Source organism: Thunnus thynnus, chromosome 8 (genome assembly GCF_963924715.1).
Source record: "Thunnus thynnus chromosome 8, fThuThy2.1, whole genome shotgun sequence".
Taxonomy (NCBI): Eukaryota; Metazoa; Chordata; class Actinopteri; order Scombriformes; family Scombridae; genus Thunnus; species Thunnus thynnus.
In genome coordinates this window covers 6,781,159-6,802,438 of record NC_089524.1, presented here as the reverse complement: position 1 = coordinate 6,802,438, position 21,280 = coordinate 6,781,159, and the positions used below count along the sequence as shown (strand labels likewise).

At 40.4% G+C, this 21,280-nt stretch overlaps 1 protein-coding gene and 1 long non-coding RNA gene across 2 annotated transcripts; one reads left to right on the top strand and one right to left on the bottom strand.

Annotated features, from left to right (window-relative positions):
• The first annotated feature begins 484 nt into the window (after positions 1 to 484).
• rhpn1 (rhophilin, Rho GTPase binding protein 1) lies at positions 485 to 20,019 on the top strand. The gene is made up of 16 exons (XM_067596262.1): positions 485 to 726; positions 899 to 998; positions 4,062 to 4,177; positions 10,699 to 10,827; positions 11,768 to 11,843; positions 12,172 to 12,249; positions 13,371 to 13,495; positions 13,901 to 14,067; positions 14,184 to 14,371; positions 14,464 to 14,620; positions 15,489 to 15,614; positions 15,862 to 16,056; positions 16,133 to 16,209; positions 16,294 to 16,440; positions 16,586 to 16,738; positions 16,848 to 20,019. The coding sequence occupies exons 1-16, from the start codon at positions 707 to 709 to the stop codon at positions 17,049 to 17,051; spliced, it is 2,058 nt and encodes a 685-aa protein (XP_067452363.1). The 5' UTR covers positions 485 to 706; the 3' UTR covers positions 17,052 to 20,019.
• Positions 13,555 to 14,469, bottom strand: LOC137187408 (uncharacterized). The gene is made up of 2 exons (XR_010929205.1): positions 14,198 to 14,469; positions 13,555 to 14,061 (listed from the first exon to the last, which is right to left on the bottom strand). It is a non-coding gene; the product is annotated as an uncharacterized lncRNA (long non-coding RNA).
• Positions 20,020 to 21,280: the final 1,261 nt, after the last annotated feature.

Here is a 21,280-nt window from a genome sequence, read left to right as displayed (position 1 = left end):
TAGAAAGTACAATATTTCCCTCTGAAATGTAGTCGAGTGGAAGTATAAAGTGGCATTATATGGAAATACTCAAGTAAAGTAAATTATAGACTAAAGCACAGTACTTGAGTAAATGTACTTAGTTACTTTCCACCACTGAAGAAAACATTAATACTTCTAAGTACTTCTACTACTACTATAATAACATGCAAAAAGAAAATAGAGGGAAACAATAATAAAGTATTCCCTCGTCGTCATTATTTTCATGTTGTTAGTGAGAGGTGGAGCTGCTACAATCTTTACGGAGCCCACACACAAGCCACAGCCCTGGCGTTGCCCTAGCAACGGCCCGCGGAGTAGGGGGACGCCTCGAGCGACTTGTCATTGGTCAGCTCAGGCTGTCATTCGGCCTTAATCCTAACTCTGATTCGCTACAGTTACTGTCACTCTACCAGCCTGCATCGTGATTGGCTATCTTCTACATTCGCTGCCCTCCTCCGTGAATAAGCTGTTGCAGCTGCAACACAAGTCAGAAAAAAGCGAGCAGAGGAGGTAATGTCACAACGTAGTGAGTTGAAGAGGTGCTGTTTTGAAAGTTTTTTTTAAAACATTTTAATCTATTGTTTGCTGTGCTTTGGAGCTTCGCGTTTTGTTGGAATCATTTAAAGTTGGAGAAAAAGTTGGAGAAATGTAGGGACCATTTGGCCGCCGGTGTTGTTGCTTCACGATGGAGGAACCTGCGACAAGGCAAGTGGTAAAACCGCGACTCGTTAGCTAACTTACCGTTTGTGGGTGATGTTGCCGTCGAAAACTGATAGCTTAATACAATTTTAAAGCTCGGAGCTTTGTGAAAAGTACAAGAGGAGAGTTGTATGTCTAACTAGTGACACGAGGAAAACATTTACATTATTTTCCACAGAGAGTTTGAGATGTCCCTGTCAGACGGTAACTCGGACGATGATATGCCCCTAACGTTACCCACAGAGGGGGGCAGCGGCCACAGTGGGAGCATCCGAAAGGTGAGAACTTCACACAGTCTCTCAAATGCATGCATATAGTATAAAAACAAGGGTCTGAAAAAGGTTCTGGAGATCCCTGAGTGGTGCTGGGTGGCCCATAAAATCAAAAATAAGGTAATTTAACCTATTTAAAGGTATAGTGTGGACAAGAATAACGCCAGTTGCCGTACTGTACGTTATCCCTCCTCTTCTGATGTATACAGACATAATATGTTATTCAGTTAAAATTCAGTAATTGAATATCTTTGGGTTGTGGACTGTTGGTCGAGGCAAAACAAGACATTTTACGTTGTATCTTGGGCTTTGAGAAACAGTGATGGACTTTTTTTTTTTTTTTTTTTTTTTAACATTTTCTGACATTTTATAGACCAAACAACTATTAGCCTAATTCAACCGATATTGAAAATAATCGTTAGGTGCAGCCCTACTATCACACAAACTGTCAGATTAGCATCATGAACTTTGAACTTTCACATTTCTAAAAACACTTTAAGGGTCACAATTAAAAAAAAAAATCTTATTTTCTCTCTTACCCCAAATAGTATGTTATGCTCATATTATCAGTTTTGAAATATCAACCTCAGATACAATGCAAATACAAAAAACTGCATGTAATTTAGTTTGTGGAGCTTAAACCAGTGAAAAGTAGCTTTTGAAATAGTCAACAGCATTATGTCTAAATAGATATAATGTCCTGATAAAGGCTGTGACAGGCTTCTCCAGACTTTTTATGTATGTTGTATGTTTGTAATTTCACTAAACTAGATAAGTCTTAAATTACAGTAAAACTTTACGGGTGTGTCTGTAAACTGAAGCCTGTTTTGCACCTGCATTTGTACTGATAGCATATCATTAACAGTATAAATGATCTTTATCAGCCAATGTAAATGGCAATATATGGATGCTATTATCGTCTCACTTACCTTATTATTATTAAAACTTATCTGTGCACCTGTAGGTATGTTTCTGTCTTTAATCCCTAGGGAAAAAACATGACTGGAGAAAATAATATGTACTCATGGTGCCGTTAAGCAAGGCATTCAACCTTCAGAGGCTCCAGTGATTGTAGCAGCAGCAGCTTACAGTTTTGAGTTTGCATCTGTGTTGCTGGAAAACAACATGTCTGGTCAGAGAAAGTCACCTGGACGTTAGAAGTTGTTTATTTATTTTTTTTAACCCCAGGCTTTTAGATTTTACGTGCACAGATGCCGCGCAGCTTCCATCCTCCATCCTCCTGCCCTCCTGATGGTAGAGCAGAGGTGGGAGCTCAGCCAGAAGTCTAATCCACACAGGCACTCTGAGGATTACTTGACGGGTGCACATGCTAAACAAACACCTTAACTGGGTGAGAGGGAACGAGAAAGATAAAGAGAGAAAGAGTGTGAGAAAAGGAGAAAAGTCCGTGTGCGAGTCGGCCTGTGAGAGGGAATGAAACAGTCATGGAAGGAGCCACTGGGGGGGGGGGAGTTAAGGAAAGGGAGTATTCAGCCTGTTTACAGTACGGTCGCTCCATCTGTCATGTTACTATACTTCTGTTTACTTTTTACGTGTGAAACAGTAGTGCATTGTATGATACATTGGTGAGTTTAGTGAGCAGACGTTCAACAATCAAGCTGCGGGGAAACTTGGCAAAACGCCTGTTGAAGCAAGATTAAAGAGGCCTTTAAATCTTCATACAGATACACAGCTCTGACATATCAGCAGGTCCTTTCTCTTTTAAACATGTTATCCTGCTGAGGAGAAGCTTCACCTCCCGCTGCACCGTGGCAGATTAGTACCATCTTTAGCGTCCTCTCCTGAGCTCTCGGTTTCCCCCACATCTCTGTCATGCTCTTTGACACACCCCACATCTCTGGCAAGCAGTCATATCCGACGTGGACATTTTGCCCTGAATTAAGCCTTCAGGCAGCTTTCTGTCTAAACTTCATTGCTTCCAACAAGCTCTGCCAATCAAATGCTGTAGGATACTGACGGTTAGTTGCACAGTGGTTGCAGCTTCTCAAACGTGCTTTACTTTGTCATATAATGATAGTAAACTGAATATGTTTGGATTTTGGAACGTTGATCTAGTGAAACTTGAGCTTTAAGAAACGATAACAGGCATCTGACATTTTATAGTCAGAGCTGTTTGATTCGATCAGTTTTATTGGGAAAATAATCAGCAGATCAATTGATAATGAAAATAATTGTTATTTGCAGCTCTAGTGGGGTTGTCTAACAATTTAAAACTAGTATAAGGCCAAACCATCTGTCAAATTATAGCTGCGTGTCTCTGAGCGCCACGCCGTCCCACTAATTGATGCTTTCGCCATCTCTCATCTAGTTGTCTCTCTAATAGCTTTTCTCTCTAACTGTCGCTGTCTGACTCTCTGAGGATGTTTACGACAGAAACATGAGTTACCTGGCTGTAACTCCAGCTGCTTCCTGGTTGGTCAGTACATTATTCCACCGGTTAATGTTGTTCCACTTTGAGGTAGTAAAATGGATTTAAACTCGCAACGTGGCCGGGTGACCAGGTGGAAAAAAAACAAACTTAAGTGTCGTAGTGAGACATAGTAAGACTCTCCACCTTGAGCCTTCGGATCAACTGCTGTGTTCCTTATCATAGATTTTCCAAGTCTTTGAAAGTCCCCTTGAGGGATGAACACAGTTTTTCCAGAAGCTATTCTTTTGTTTGTGATGGTTGATTCGGTGGTTGATCTCTCATAGGTGTTGAGATGAGTTGAGACCCGGTAACTGTAAAGGCAACAGGATATGACTCATTTTATTTATCCTCAACAAAGTGTTCAGCGTTTGGAAACATCTGCATTTGTTATGTTTCTCCACTCATTTATTCCATTATTTGTCACTCGTCCATAGTATTTTTAGCCTGCTTTGTTTTAGTGTTTCACAGGTTGAATTCCTAATTCATGAACAGATTTTTTGCCAAAGTTAGGAAGGTCTGTCTCATATGGGACATTATGGTGCTTCTTACACAGCTCACTTTTATAAACGTCCTCAGTAACTCAGATTTGCTGATATAATTTATCTTTCCTTACTGTATGTTTCTGTTTCTCTTTGCAGGGATGCGACCCTTTCGCCCAGACTCAACGCAGTAAACTGCAGCACCGGCGAGCTCGCATCAACCAGCAAATCAACAAGGAGATGCGCATGAGAGCCGGAGCAGAGAACCTGTTCAGGTGAGGTGCTACATTTCCTCTTTGACTTTCTGGTGGTGATTGGCAGATAGTTAACTGCAGTAACCAGTATGTCTCAGCTGTTTGGATTATATTCCTGGTCATCATACATCACAGTAGTTTGTGAAGTCAAAGTTACAAAATGTTGACATTACTCAGCCTGAGTGTCAGTGTAGTTGAATCTATTGAGGGGTTATTTTGCATGAAAAAATACGTTGGAAACATGGGAGATCACCAGGCTGCTGTCAGTATGGTTTAATAACATTCTTGAAACATTTCTGAGGGTAAGAAGAGGATTTATCTGATGCTGTTGTCATATGAAGAATAAGTTTAGGACACGATACTGTGGCTTGTTAAGAAATGTTTCAAAACTTTCTCCTAGATCAGCTTTTCCTCTAAGAGATGGTGACGAATGCTATTCAGGTCTCATCCGTGTCGGTTGCTCTTTGTTAACCTGTCGGCTCTGTCACATTTGTGGTGGTGTGTTGTGATGGGAAAAGGTCAGAGATCACTCCCCTCAAAAACACACTCACACACACCAGCACCACCCAGTTTTATGGCTCTGTTTGTGTTCGCTGTGTGTGAAAACACACGTTTAGCCTATGTGTCTGTCTGCTTGTCCTCTGTAACTGTGTGTGTTTGTGTCTGTGTACTTTTCTCTTTTTCATATTAATATTTCTTTTTTTTTTTCACTCCAAACAATAACATAACAGAACACTGCATACCTTTGCAGCATGAACACCAGCAAGGCTACACTCAGAGCTCTGCTGGCTTTGTGTTTAAAGCAGCCAGCTGTCATTCGCACAGCACGCAAGAGTTTTATTGGTGAAGAAATGAGGGAAATAAAAAAAAGAAACAGTGGCAGAACATCAAAGTATTCGCTCTGAGAACATTAGCGTCATCTTTATCCCCTCCAGCCACTCTCCATTTCTCTGTGCCTTCACTTTCTCCCTCTTTCTTTCTTTTCTACTTTAACTATTTCTCAGGCTGTGCATGTTTATCGCCCACTTAGAGGTAGATTAGTACAGAGCCTGACAGTACATTTAATATATGTGCATACATTTGCTCTGCACTTGTTGCAGTTGTGAGAACATTTATAATATGAATAGCCTACTGTGCAAAAACACACTTGAAACTCCCTCACTCACTAGAGATTCAACTTGGGAGAAGAAGAAGGAGGAGGAGGAGGAGGAGGAGGAGGAGTCGCTTAATTAAAGCAAGGAGCTAAATCTAATAAGACCAACACAGAAAGAAACAGTGTCTTTAATTAAAAGACAACCAAGGGCACCCCTCACTATTATCCCACGACTTGTTTTGCTAGAACTAATTAAGTTTCATGAAGATCTTTCTCATGGATAGATGGATAGAAAGTAGGCTTCCAACTATTTTTATTTTAATTAATATTAATTAACCCCCCCCCCCTCTTTCCATAGTCTAAGCTGATGACTAAAGGTTCAAAATCCAAAGATATTCAATTAAAATGTATAAAAACTAGAGCTAAACGTGTAGTTTAATTACATTTTCAAGAAAAACAGCCAAACATGACTTTATTCCAGCTTCTTAGTTGCAATGATTTGGTGTTTTTTGACATATTGATCAAACGATCAGTCAAAATTAATCAGCAGATGAATTGATAATGAAACTAATCGTTAATTGCAGCACTTATTCAATTAACAGTTAACAGAGAAAAGCAGCAAATCCAGAAGAAGCTGTAACTAGAGGATGTTTAGTGTTTTTGCTTGATAAATGACTTTCTGTCAATTAGTTTTCTGTCAGTTGATCAACTAACTAATCATTCCAGCACTAACTAGTATAACTAGCTAGTTATTTTTCTTCATTTGCACCCATTTTCTCCCAACTCCTCTTTCAACTGGATACAGGCTGTCATCCTAAAAGGTGATGACTCAGTTTAGGGGAAATAAAACCAGCGCTCCTGCCCTTTCTATTGGGACGGTGGGTCACAGAGACAAAGAGGACCCCCACACAGCCTGCCGGCCTGTAATCAGCCGGCTTTGTGTCCGCCTCCCGTCCTGTTCCCATGCAGAGATTCCCAACGGAGCCCCGGCAAGCTCATCCCCCCACTTATTTGTCTGGCACTGTCAGACCTTTTTTTTTTTTTTTTTTCTGTCCTCCCCCTTTCCGGTCAACTAGAATAGTACACACACACACAAAAACACACACACACACACAAAAACATGTCTCACTTTCTTTTTCACTTCACTCTGCTGTGGAAGTGGGTCGTGGTATGAGTTTTGGGTGGGAGGTGATGGGAAGGGTTAAGATGCTAATTACAGATGAAAGGGGGGGGGGGTTGTAACTCATCAGGGCTCGTGATTGGCCGATGAAGACGTCATGTTGTGTGCTGCGGGGTGGAGGGACAGTAAATACTTCTAATCCTGGTTTTGTTTTTGACATCATCGGTTTGTTCACTTATTACAAAAGCGTAACAGGACACTGGAGAAAACATGTTTTTCAGCTTCTCTGGTGCTTCATGTCTTTCAGCCAGTTCATACACACACACACAGTCAGAAAGACTTTATTTTTTCCTTCAATCACTGCAGCATGTAGTGCGTGCAAGTGGGTGTGTGTGTGTGAAGGGGATATTTGGCAGCCCATTTAAAGCTGACTAATCAGATTGTCCTTGGCTTGATCCTAGATATAGGTGTGTGTATGTGTGTGTGTGTGTGTGTGTGTGTGTGTGTGTGTGTGTGTGTGTGTGTTTGACTGAGGGAGGGAGTGACAGATGAAGAGAGAAGTGAAGGTAAAGTGGTCTAACTGGACAGATTAACATTATTTAAAAAGGAGTTCAAAGGTGAGCTTCATCTGCGTGTTTGAGCTGACTTTGGTCATGTGCTTAAAAGAATCACGTTTTTCATTTTCTTCACTGGTCACTGATATCCCTGACAGAGCTGAACTACAAAAAAACTGTAGTCCAGAATGATCCATATAGAGTATATACAACGCCAATGTATTAGCCTGCAGATACATGTGTGTCTTTCACGCCAGTCATGTTCAAAACATGCACAAAACTTCCATTTTGTCCATTTTCGCATGTCTTACATTGAATGTCAGCTGTTGTAAATTGATGTGCATATTGGATGATGTTTTTCACTATATTTAAATACCCTAATAAACCAAAATAAGCAAAATATTGAGAGGCAAAGTCTGAGTAAGTGAAATATGAATGTTGTTGAAAGTGACTTGAAACAAAATCTGATTTTTAGAAAGTGTAACCAGGAGAGTGACAGCAAACAAGCATAAACCTGTAAGAAGAAGTTATTGACTTTAGGGTGCTGTAACATCAAAGCTTTTAACTTTAATCAGGGAGAGTTAATTAGCTAAGGTCTACAGCAGGATGCTGTTGAGCTACAGTACCTGATGTGGAGAAAAGATTAATAGACAGACAACATTAGTGTTGGACACTTATTTAAAGGAACAATTCACTCATAAAATAATTAATTGTTTCTTATTTGCCCTAATGTCATTTGAGTCACAAGTGACTCTTGCATGAGCACAAAGTCTTACTGTGCAAATATGTGCTTAAAGATTGAGAAAGAAAAATAAAACGAGAGACTTATATTTTCCCAAAAGGATTACATGAAGGAAGTTTGACAGTGTTGGATAAGTAGTACATTCATCCTCAGCCCTTTAAAACCTTTTACAGTGTTGTACAGTGAGTGAAGTGCTGATTTTTAAAGTCTAATGTTGTCTGTGCCTCAAAACACAACCACATCTTGCCATCTATCTACTAAAGGAAGGAATCTGTGTATGTTTGTATGTCCTTCATGTATCTCTTGAACCGTTCATCCGATCGACACCACACTTGGTGGGTGTATCACTGGGGAACAAAGGGAGTGCAGTGTCAAATTTGGTGTAATTTGGACGTGCAGCACGATTAATATTAATAAACTTAAACTCTGAATAAACAAGCGAACAGCTGCTCCGCTCTGCAGCAGTGGGGCGGGGCTTCTGGGCTCTGTGACTGCATGTCATGATCAGAGCTGTACAGCCCTGCTGTGAGAGATACAAGGGGACAACATCTCTCTTTGTTTGATAACGTTAAAAGTTAGGTTTTGTTGTGGGTTTCCTGACTCATTTTAAAAAAGAGAGAGAGGGTGAGTGAGCAACAGAGAGACAGGCTGGAAAGTTTTCTCTGAGAGAGAGAAAACCTGTGAATCACAGAAATACAACGTTATTTTCTGTTTGTTTCACGGCGGTTACGTTCTAAAGCACAAATAACCAACCATCAAACACTCAACAGGTGATTTAGTGTGGAGACAGAGGCTCTTTTGGTGCAATGCCAACACGCGACATGTTTAATATTAATAAAGTTTGACTAAACAAGCGAACAGCGAGCCGCTCAGCTCCGTGTCTGAGTGCAGCTGGGGCTGTTTGATATAAACACCCTGACATCATAGCGGGGCGGCGCTTCTGGGCTCTGACTTGCTGAGCGGGACAAAGGCACGCGCCCCGCTCAGTTAAACTGCCCGAGAGAGAAGAACGAGCGCACACAGGAGAAAAAAAACAGGCAGTAAAACTAGCCAATAGGAACACAGATATGTTTGATTGGCAGTAGAATCAACCAATGGAAGGCAGTAAACTGCTTCTATAGTATTATAGTTTAGTCTCACTGGTGAAGTTCCTGTCTGGATTAAAATCATTTGATTTATTGAATCCTTATCGTTTTAATTGTTTGTCAGTTGATACATATATATATATATATATATGTGGTTTGTGAGAAATAATGAGCAATCGGCCCGTTCCAAACATGTTAGTTTATGAATTTGTCATAGGTTGCCTTCAACAGTTTCTATGTATCTGTCCTCCCCAAATCTTCCACCTCATTATGCAGCAGATGAGTCATTCAGCACCGAGACCTTTAAGACTATAAAAGGAGGAAAACTGTCTATTGATGTTTCCCAGACTTTATGTAGGGTGCCCAACCAAAGTGTATGTTTTGTGTCTATTTATTCGAAGTAGTTATTTTTTTTCCTTTCAGATGTTTGGATGGAAACGCAATTAAAAGTGAAGATTTATAGAGAAGTCTGCCAGAATGATGCATTTATGTGCAAACTATCATTTATCTCATGAACTCAGTGTTGTTTTCGCTGCCAGCTCATAGATGTTGGATGCCGTTCGCAGCCCTCTGCTTGCCAACGCTCAATTCAAGTCTGTTAAACAAACATTTTTCACCATCTTGTTCTCGTTCATGTCCTGTTTGTGCTTCAAACACACGCAACTCATGTCTCGTCATATCATTAAGCTGGTGACGTTTAATGAGCGCATAATTAGGGGAATTAGCCGGGACTGCTTTTTCCAGAAAAAGTGTATATCATCAGTTTCCACGGTAACCCAGTGACGCCTCAGATTTCCAGGAACATTGTGTGTTGATGATCTCAGACCCCACACAGCAGTATGAGCTGGCTTTACTCAGAACCAAGACCCCCCTCCCCCCTGTGTTTGGAGGAGGAGTGGAGAGTCTCAGACTGAATGAAGGGAGGATGATTGAGGAGAGGGAGAAGAGATAGCTGCATAACTAAAGGACAGGGAGATTTTTAGAGCGGTCAGACAGGAACAAAGGGTTGTTTTGTGTGGCTTTTTCTTGAAGAATGACGACATAATCGATCTGTGGTGTCAGTAAGACTCATGTTTACATTCATGAATTTAGAATTATACCTGCAAGTCATTTTTTGATGGTGCAAACGCACTGTATTCATGGTGTTGCACTTCTATTTACACTCAGAATGAAGGGAGTGAGTGTGAAGAATGAAATAAGAGAATGAGAGAAGTTCAAACCCCGCCTACCTTCACACCTCAGCCAATCACTGTGTAATGTAGAAGTGATTGACAGACTGTCTGTTTTACTTGGTTTATGGATTTTTATTCTTTTGTAATGTTAAAATCAAATCTTAGTGTTTTTTTTTTTTTTATCTCAAATGACGAGTCAACAATGACAGCAACAGTGTCAAGACAGATCAGTAAGGAAAGAGATACACAACTAGTCTTTGAAAGGGGACATGTTGTGCTTTTTGTGATTTTCTGTTATTTTTATGATGTTATGATGTTAAACACGGACTTAGCTTCCAGAGGTAAAAGCAAGACTAATAGCACTACAGTAGAAATGATACTAAATATTCTGTCGTAACTCCACTGTAACTGATCACAAATCAATCTCTCAATAGATTTGAGTTATTTCGAGCATTTTCAGTTGCTGTCTCCTGTAATACAATGACTGATACTAAGGAAACTAAATAGTGTATTATTCACATGCATATCAGCTATTGTGTAGAGCTCAGCTTTTATTCAGGGATCTTATATAGTTAGTTTAATCTGCTTAACGGCAAGAAGTCAGATTTGCCTTTTTGAAGTTGCTAACATGCTAATATAAAGTCAAATCTGCTTTGTTTGTGTCACTTTGAAAACTGAATTCTGTTTAACTGTTAAAGTTATTTACTGTCTATAACAACAGTTATATACTGCTGTTAATGAACGATGAGATGAGATGTGTGTGTTTCGTTCCGCAGGGCGACGACCAACAACAAGGTGAAGGAGACAGTGGCTCTGGAGCTCAGCTTCGTCAACTCCAACCTGCAGCTGCTCAAAGAAGAGCTGGAGGAGCTCAACAGCAACATGGAGGTCTACCAGACTGACAGGTACACACACACACACACACACACACACACAATCATAGCCCATTTCATACTTGTACAGGGCATTCCAGGCCATGCTCATTAGACTAATGAGAATTATAATTGTTGAAAACCAAGCATCCATTAAATTTTTGTATTCTGTGCTGTGGGTGTGTCTGCGTTTCTGTTTCTATCTTTGTGAGGACCAGAATGTGTTTTACACTTTACGAGTGAGGATATTTTGTCTGTTGCTCAGTTCTTCAAAGGACTGTTTACTGTTATCTGTTAATTAGCAGATAATGTTCTTTATTAATCAGGTTGTCATCTAGTCAAATCATCATATGGGAAGATATTCAGTTTATAATGATATAAAACTGAAAAAAGCAACAAATCCTCATATTAAAATAGCTTAAATCTGAACAAGTTTGGGGTTTTTATTTTAAAAAATGACTCAATTAACTTAGATTAATTTATTATTAAAATAGTTTTAGATTTATGTTCTGTCAGCCGACTCGTAAATAATGGACTAATTGTTTCAGTGCTAAGCTTAAGTGAAGGTTATGTTAGGGGGAATTAAGTCAGTGAGGGTCCTCACAAGTATAGAGGTAAAAACACTCGTGTGTGTGTGTGTCAGTCACAGCCAGGAGATTTTTCCCGGGCAGCCCCGGGTCATGGGAGGGATAAATCCCCTGATTAGAGTGTCATTAATGACCCTGTGGCGTGCGTTGGTGTTTGTGTTCATTGTGAATGGGAGTGGGTGACGGCGGGGGGTTCGGGGGCCGTAAGGGTTAATACTTGGCTTTAGCTTTGCTTATTAGCAGGATGAAGCACTGAGCGGAGTTCCTGCTGGGGGTTGAAGACTAGCAGATGGCGGTTCTGACTACAACCTACGATATGTGTTTACATTGAGATGTTGACATTATGATTACACTCACACACATACTGTATTTATTTCTCTTCACAGCGAGGCTGTCAACGTTCCCATGATCCCACTGGGCTTAAAAGAAACCAAAGAAGTAGACTTCACTGTTTCTATCCAGGTGAAGACATCATCCTCCTCACAGATTCTTGATCAGCTGATTTCCTTTTTCTTTTTCTAAACAAGATCTGAGCAAAATAGCAAATGATTGTATTTATCACACTTGTTGCTTATGAGCATAACTTTAAAATGTGTCGTTTGATGTTCTCAGCTAGTGTGAAAACTGCAATAAAGACAAATCCAATGGCAAAGATTTCTCGCTCAATAGTTGACTCATCAGATATGACTCAACAGTGTTATCAAAGAATAGCTACTTCCTTATTTCTGTCTGGTCTGCTGTGAAACAGATTAATGATTAATGATGTCCGTCTGTCTGTCTCTCCTCACAGGACTTCATCTGTGAGCACTACGGAGAGGACAGCTCCCTCTACGACAAGGAGATCAAAGAGCTTATGGAGCTCAGACAGGTTCGTAAACACACTCATCTAACGTCATGCATCTACATCACTGTTACATTTGCTTTTATTACATTGGTTTTACCTCTTGTGGAAAAAGAGGTACAGTAGGAAAGAAAAACTGGAAGCCAACAACCTAAAATCACAGTTTTCTTCTAATAATTTCAATAATTTTTTCAGTTTGTTTATTCCAGTAATGTTTTTAAATATCGTGGTAAAACATTCTCATATTTTCAATTATGACTAATTGATAAACACACAAAATTCCATCTACTTGTATAAATGAAAGCCCTTATTTATGTCAGAATACATCCAATTTATGTTGTCAAACATAATAAAGCAGCCATAATTATTTTCTACTATACCTATGTATGAAAAGACAGTGTGTAATGTGTTGCTCGTGGCTCGTAGTGATGAACCTACAGAGAACTATCAGAGACTCTGCAGCTCCTCTCGGCTTTACGGAGCTTTATAGTGAGTTTCAGCTCATTGTTTAACTGTCTGGCTGCAACTTTACTGTTTTGGTTCACTCTCAGCGCTCTCATTGTGTCATTTTTGGTTGCAGCAGGCAGCTGTTTTCAGAGAAAAAGCTGTAAAAAGTCACTGTACACTACCTGCTCAGCATCAAACAGCAAACAGACACAGTTAGCTGTAGACTAGCTGGTGAACATAGTGGAGCATTTAGCAGCTAAGGAGCCAGGTATTTCCCTCAGGAGTTGGTAGAGAGTGAATATTGGACTTACATTCACCAGGTGGACAGAAACACGACTCCAAATGAATGATAATGTTGCTCCGTAACAGCTGGATGTGGAAATAAGCAACTGTTGGCTAACAAGTTCAACATATCAGCTTAACAAGTGATGGTATCAGTGCTGTGTTCACTACTTGTTTCTACTGCCCTCAAGTGGCCAAAATCATCAGTTCTTGCAGGTTTAAAGATTAGTTTGAACAGTCAAGGCCTAAATGCAGTTAAACATACTTCATGTTTATCTCAACTTCACTTTTAAAAGTTGTTACAGTTTCATGTTGTGCTGCTCTCACTGAAAAGAGAAAAAAAAGATCTTGAAAGGTCTTGTGATTATCTGTCAGTGACATCAGACATGTGTTTACACTGAGTTGTTGTTTGGGTTCAGGCCATGCGGACACCCAGTCGTAACCAGGCTGGTTTGGAGCTACTGATGGAGTACTACAACCAGCTCTACTACCTGGACCAGCGCTTCTTCCCTCCACACAGGAACCTGGGCGTGCACTTCCACTGGTAGGACATAAACACAGTGTCACTGAATTAAGCAAAACCAGTAATGAGGCCTGGTTACGTAGAGGGACACAGACAAGTGGAACTTTACTTCGCAGTTTTTTCAGTGTGTAATTCAGCTTGATTTGTGAGTTATGAGTCATCAGTGGTTCCACCAAGGAGTGGATGCATAATACTTAAAACATATTCCAACTCTGGGAGCGATAAAAACATGTAGACAACACAAGCACCAAAATAGGTTCACTGTGGGTAACAAGCAGTCAGCACTTTGAACGACTGGACACTATTTTACGAGCTCTGTGATTAGTTGTTTGGAGACTTTCATCTTTACATACAAGGTTATTTTAAAGTAAATAATTCATGAGTCAGCTTTGATTTAACAAGTTCATCCTCCTCCTCGTGTCTCAGGTACGACTCTCTGACAGGCGTCCCGTCGTGTCAGCGTGCGTTAGCCTTCGAGAAGGGAAGCGTGCTGTTCAACATCGGCGCTCTGTACACACAGATCGGAGCACGGCAGGATCGCTCTGCAACAGCTGGCATAGACCGAGCGATAGATGCCTTTCAGAGAGCTGCAGGTACCCAAACACAACAAACACCTGAATGATCTACTACGATTTTAATAATCGATTGTTTCAGTGTGTAATTAATGTATTTTGCATATTTCTGTGTTGATGTCCATTTTCTTGTTTAGGTGCGTTTAATTACCTTAAAGATAATTTCTCCAACGCTCCGAGTCTGGACATGAGTGGGCCGTCGCTCTGCATGCTGGTTCGGCTGATGGTGGCCCAGGTGCAGGAGTGTGTGTTCGAGCGCGTCACGCTCACCACGCAGGACACACACTTCACTTCCCAACTCCGCCTGGCACAAGAGGCTGCACGGGTGAGTTTACACGTCTCCGGTTGTCTGTTCTGTGTTGTGTTACTGATGCTTTCCTGTGATTCTCACTCTGTACATGCACGTGTGTCCTGTAGGTGTCAGACGTCTACCTGCTAGTGCAGCAGACCATGACGCAGCCGCTGATGAAGGACTACGTGCCATTTTCATGGGCGTCCATGGTTCAGGTCAAATCTGAACACTTCCGTGCTCTCTCTCACTACTACGCTGCTGTCGCGCTCTGTGACCACATGTGTAAGTTTCACCAACCTGCTCAGAATATTTCTGCAGAGACAATTTTATTTGTTTTATTTTTATACAGTATATATATAAATAAACACTTACACTCCTATACTGTACATTAAAATAAATCAGCAGGAGAGGCAGGACCCTGAGGCCTTGTACAAAAAGCAAGATAAACACATTAAATTTATTATTATGAGGGAAGGAAACTGTTTTCATGAATAATATGGATCAGATTTTACAATGTAGAATTTGCTTTGTTCAGTTGAATGTTGGGACTAGAGGTCTTCATGGGTCCACAAATTACCTTGAGTCAAATACACAAGTGGGTCCGAGTGGACCTGACTATCAGCTCTGATGATTTGCTGAGAGTTTGAGCTCTTTTCCACTGACTGCTCGTTAACTGTCGGAGCCTCGTGCTGCTGCCAGCGTCGGTGTTCTCTTCTCTCTATTTGGAGCGAGTTTAATTATCCTCTGGTCTATCTGGATCAGAGCTGACTGTCCTTGGGTCCCATTCAGATTGTGTCTCTTTAAAAAAAAAAAAAAACAACAACAACAAAAAAGCATTCATGCCAGGCCATAAATGCCTAACAAACAGCTAGATGCTCTTAAAAACTGAACACTTCATAACTATGGAAACTATAGAAAGAACGCTGTTCTGATAAAGAACAAGTAATTGTATTTTGAAAATTGTAATGTAGGTTTTGAATGAGTTTAATTGGCTAAAAGATAATAAAAAACACCAGTTATGAGAAAAACTTGAATTAAATCAAGGTGGCTTCTTTCTGTGTCACACTGAAGAGTCAACCATTAAATTTACCTGTTGACTATCCGAACACACAACTGCACAAATATTAATTTGTTATGTCTTGTTCTTTAGCGTCTGAGGAGGGGGACGACTGTGACGAGGAAGCAGAGAAGGCCTTCCTCCAGTTCTATGTCAACACTCCTGCAGGACCTCCACTCAGCCAAGTCCTACGAGACCCAGAAAATAGAAGAAAGTTTGGTGAGTTCATGTTCACCAGGAACATGTTAGCTTTTCCAAATATACATGGTTAGAGGCTCTGTCATAAAAAAAAAGGCTTCTGGTGGCATTTTATCAAAGCAACTAATAATCTCTTTTGGGTTTTTAAATCATAAATGAAATAATGGACAAAAAACTTGGTGTTCTAGTTTTAAACTTTCATGTTTTGTTATTATTTCATTTTATGAAGACAGCATAAACTAGATGATTTCTGCTTTTATGTACGAAGGTAAAGCTCACCTGCGTCGCGCAGTGATCAGACACGAGGAGGCCATGCGCGTCCACAGTCTGTGTAAGATCCTGAGGAAGATGGACATCCTGCAGGACGTGCTGTCTCTCACACATAAACGCTCTTTGGACAAGTACTCCGAGCTGGACCGAGAGGACGACTTTGATGAAACGGCAGAGGCTCCAGAGATACAGTGTGAGTATCAAGTCAATAATAATATAGAATCCACGATTGAACAACAGTAAGTGATTGTGGTTCCTTGTGTTGACAGCTCACACCCATCAGAAACCAGACATCACTCCAACCAACTTCTCTACAGTCCAAGTTACTGATATCTTCCAAAGACTGGTAAGACCAGTGGGGAAGTAAATACAAACTGGAACAATGTTTCTTCTGGAACAGATGTTGAAATAATTCTGCCTCACGCTGCAGGGGCCCCTGTCGGTGTTTTGTGCGCGGGCTCGCTGGGGTCCGATGCGTCTGATCTGCCTGCAGAGGGGAGACGGTGGACTAGGCCTCACGCTCAGAGGAGACTCTCCAGTCCTGGTGGCTGGAGTCGTACCTGGAGGCTGTGCAGCGGTGAGTAAAAAAACACACATACTGTAAAACTATGCGATGGTAGGAAGCGGGACTCATTTGCGTTCTCAATTTTTCTTCTTTTTCTATAACTGTAATTTCAGTCTCTTTGTATTGAAGCTATAATATATGTGTGTGTGTTGTTAAGGAGGCAGGACTGAGGGAGGGAGACTACATAGTGGCGGTGGACGGACAGGACTGTAAGTGGGCCAAACATGGCGAGGTGGTCCACATGCTCAAGAACTGCAGCGACAAAGGGGTGGAGCTCAGTGTGGTCACATTACACTCACATGATGCTCAGGTAAGGTACTGTTTCAGCATGTTTGTATGTGTGTGTATGTGTGTGTGATCACCTGTGCAGTGACCGACACTATGTGTGTGTGTGTGTGTGTGTGTGTGCGCGTTATCAGGTGGAGAGGAGGGCCATCATGCTGTCTCACAGCAGCGATAAAGAGAACGCCCGACAGCGCCTGATGGGCGGGGCTAAAGGACAGAGCTCCGCGTCCTTGCTGAACTGGAACAGGAAGAAGAAGAGCAGCGGAGTCACCAAGAGACTAGGTAGCACTTTCAGTTTGTCATTTGGAAGCATCCGAGACGCCGAGGCCATGTACTGAGACATGACCGTGGAGGAACCACTCAGGGAATCACAGCAGTGGAGCAAACGTTAACGATTAGCGCCACGTTCAGACCGACAAAAGCGCTGCAACAAGAAATGCAGACTATTCATTTCAGGATCACTGCTGCAGAAAACACTAGGTAGTCCTGTGATGTTGACCCCGGCTCAACTTGAGCTGCACATTGGTCCAACGTCATTTGCAAGTATACAAACCAGCTAGGGCAGTGGTTCCCAACTGGTCTAGCCTCAGGGTCCACACACTAACCAACCTAACACCCACATTCAGTATATTTCCATCCATCCACTCCACCTGTCAGAGGATTCAAAACCACAACCTCCTCGTTGTGAGACTGACCACTGAGCTACACTTTAATTATAATTCACCAAATGCAAAGTGAGACAACTGAAGGACAACTGAGGCTTAAAGATCAATCAAATAAGAAGCGTTGCAGCAAGAAAATGCAGTTAGGACTTAAAACCAACATTTAAAAAACAGGTTATAGACTCTTTTTACAGCAGAACATGTAAACAGGCTCAATACAAAGAACAGGAGAAAAGTTCATTTCAAGCCAGAACTTCACTTCTTTTTTGTGTTCAGTGTCAGCAAAACCAAGCTGGATATATTCATTTAGTCACTTTTGTTTATCCAGTTGTAGAATAAACTTCTTCTGTCTCTGGAATGTGCAAGGCGAGGGTCACATGACCCACAGAGACATCTGATAGGTTACTTGTACAATAGAGTTGGGTGCCACCACCACTAACTAGGAAGCAGGAAACGGTACTTCAAAATAGAACCGCTGTTCTGGAAATTTGCTAGATTTCAAAGTTAAGTTTTCTTTTTTGGGGGGAGGGGGGCAACTCAGAATGAGCCTGAGGCCCACTGCTGGACCGTAACCCATGAGTTGGGAACCACTTAGCTAGGCTACCTTTTAACACGTAGCATTGTGCTAATTTTTTAGCTAAATGGGGGGTGCTTTCCATTTGGCTAACGAGGCTCCTCGCTCACATCATTCACGTCTTACTTCCTCGCTCACTCCAGCGTCATTTTAAGGGGACAACTACTCGTGCTGCACAGCGACTCAACTGTCACATATGAAGAATTCAGCTATCAATATATAGAAATGATTAAGTAGCAGTTTATAAAGAAAACTGAACTGAGCTGCTCCAGTTTGTTATTATTTGATTATAGATCTTTAGCAGCGTCTTGCCGTCACAGAATAAGACACAAACCTGTGGTTCCTCACAGGAGCCTCCTCTCTCCTCGTCTCCTCCGAGGTGCATCTAAGGGATTGGAACATCCTTCATGATGGTGGAGGGAAAAAGATTTCCTGGTCACAGCTGGAGGAAGCATAAATTAGCAGAATGGAAAGCACCCACAAGCGTCAAAACGTTGTAGCGAATCATTGCTGCAGTGAAAACTTTTCAGAGTCAAGCGATCCTGCTTCTGATTATCATCTGCTGTGTGCCGCCTCACTGATAAGTCTTCAAACTAAACTGCATAGTTTGTATTTCACCTGTAATCGGGGACACATGCAGCCCTCTTTTAATTTCAGGACACAGTTCTATTGTCGGTCTGTTACTGGTCGGACTTCTCTGAGACAAGAAAAAGCAAATACTTACCGGTTTTGAATATTAATAACAATGACAAAGATATGCTTGAACTTTTTTTTTTTCATCAAACAATGCAACAATATAACTTTACATTAAATAATGTATTGACATTAATGTAACTGATGTACAAAGAATGAAGAGGATGAAGCAGAATTAACCATATTTTCTTGTGTCTTATATCATTCTTAAGTGGTCTGAATACTTTTAACAGTCACTATTTAACTATTGAAATACTCACTACGCACTAATAATCACACCTGACAGACTGTCTTTAGCCTTCTGATGGATTCGTATCAGTTCATCCACTGATACTTTGTACTTAACTAATAAGTATAATGTTGAACTTCATCTTCAGATCAATGTTCTGGGAGAAAATTTTTGTTTTTTGTCGTTTCTAGATGAGTAAAAAGCACTTAAGATCTCATGTTTTTGTAGTTTGGGTATTTTTAATGCACTGTGAATATAAAAAAAAGGACAAATCTCTTCTTAATAATGTAGTTTTTACTTAATGTTGCAATAATGAACACTCACTCACACCGAGAGGTTGTGTCTCTCAAATGAAAATGTGATATTGAGAGATCCTGCAGGAAATGCAGGACGTGTCCACAGTGTTGCATTTTTCTGCAGTCTTTTATATTTTTTTCTTGTCTTATCATGTTCTTAATGGTTTCCTTGAACCAGAAAGAAAAGGTTGTTAAGTCCAGCCACTGTACTGTATGTTACAGTCAGCCAATATTAGCAACTAGAGCTGGAGGATGTTAGTGGAAAATAAGTTGTTTTCTTTTAATTTTTGAAATTTTTTTTTGATACAAATAGAATTGTGAGAATTGTAGCACATTGTTGTTTGATCCAACTCAAGTTAATGCTGTGTTTCTGTTTTGTTTGTACAATAATTTGTGCCATTGGAGGTCCATAGTAGTGAGTACAGAGAGCCAGAGGACACAGGATGACATATCTATTAGTTTTGTGAAGAAAATAATGATAAAACAGTGTGGACAAAATATTAAGATTGTTCTATATCATACAATTATTATAGTATTTTAAAGGAAACAAGCTCATTATGCTGTTAGTCGATCGACAGATAATTAATCGGCATTATTTTGATAATTGATTGTTTTTTTTGGGTTGCAGCTTCGTTCGTGTCCTCTCTGGCTTTCTGTACCTGCATGTTCTGCCTCTCTGTGGATGTGTGAGTGAGTAAATGTTTGGCGAGGCTGTTGTGAAGAGAAAATTATTTTTCCTTCTTTGTGTTGACTGAATATCTGATCATCCCTTCTCGCTCTTTTTGGGGGGACGGGGGATTTGCACAGTATTTTCATGTACAAAAGACAATAAAAGTGAAAAATGAACAACTATCAGCTACATGTTTGAATGACGTCCTCACTCCTTTTGACCAGCAGAGGACGCTAAACTCTGAGTACATATTTACTGTATTATTTACTGTAGAAGATAATATTAATAATTTACAGCTCTAATTATTTATGTCTGACACACACACATAGAAGAAACTAGATTATCTTACTTTTTCATTCTACTGAAACATCTTGTAATAAATCATGATAAAATTATTTATTCAGATGTTATTTCACAATAGTACTTGTTAGTTTGTGGTTACTGGCAGTAGTTGTAGTTAAAGTAGCTGTTTGCTCATGACATTTACATTTGTGTCTGTTTTCATCCTAACATTACTTAAGTCTTTATTAAGAAAACTTGCATCTTTTTTATGATTTTATATGTAGTTAATATCACAGGAGAAGTTTCCATCTTAATTTTGTCTTCAACAAGCTACTTTAGCTCTGATTTCATGCTAAGTCAGCTAAATGCTGCCAAAATGTATTAAACTGATGAGAAAACTGCCAAAACATTCACACTCAACTTTACTTTATTTAGATGTTTTTTTTTACTTAAAGCTGGATTAATTCATTTTTGACCACTTGGAGGCAGAAAATATTAACACAAGCTGACAGATAAACAGACACACAAACACATTTCTGATAGAAACATGAAATTAAACCACACAGTCAGTCACATCTGGTCATTATTTCTATTTAAATGTCTTCTTACCTTTAAAAGGAGCGTGTGGACAGTGACGTTTACTGTTGCAAACACATGCAGGAACGCTGTTGGTTTCCTTGGATGTGAACGTCCTCTGGAGGAGATGGAGAGCCTGGTTTATATACCGCCTCCTTCTGCTGGTACTGAAACAAATAAACGATGTGAAGCACAGAAATAAACACAAAACTCACAAACTCAAGAGCTGCAAAAAGGTCTCTGCTGGTCTGTGTGATCCTCAACTGAAACCTCATCCAGTTTAAGAGTCTGTTCTGGTGTCTTGTCAATATTATTTTTGGTTGATGGTATACATACCTCCAGGGTGACATCCTCATGTTTGACTGATGATGATAATGATTGTCAGGGTTCCAGGGATATAAGAAGCATGTTGATGTGACACTCTGAGCCTCAGTAATGCAACATTTTGATTTGATCGCTCTGATTGATTTGCTGATTGTAATTGTTCTGATTGATATCAAGATGTGATGTCATGTTTGTGGGAAAGTAAACCAAGTGTTTCTTTTGTTTGTTTAATATTTACATGATGGTGAATATGCTCCAGTT

Excerpts from the sequence above, each read along its gene's own strand:
- rhpn1 (XM_067596262.1), top strand. The coding sequence starts at position 707 with ATGGAGGAACCTGCGACAAG. Across the intron at positions 15,615-15,861 it reads AGAAAATAGAAGAAAGTTTG|GTAAAGCTCACCTGCGTCGC; the intron begins GTGAGTTCATGT and ends TTATGTACGAAG. Across the intron at positions 16,210-16,293 it reads CTGATATCTTCCAAAGACTG|GGGCCCCTGTCGGTGTTTTG; the intron begins GTAAGACCAGTG and ends CTCACGCTGCAG.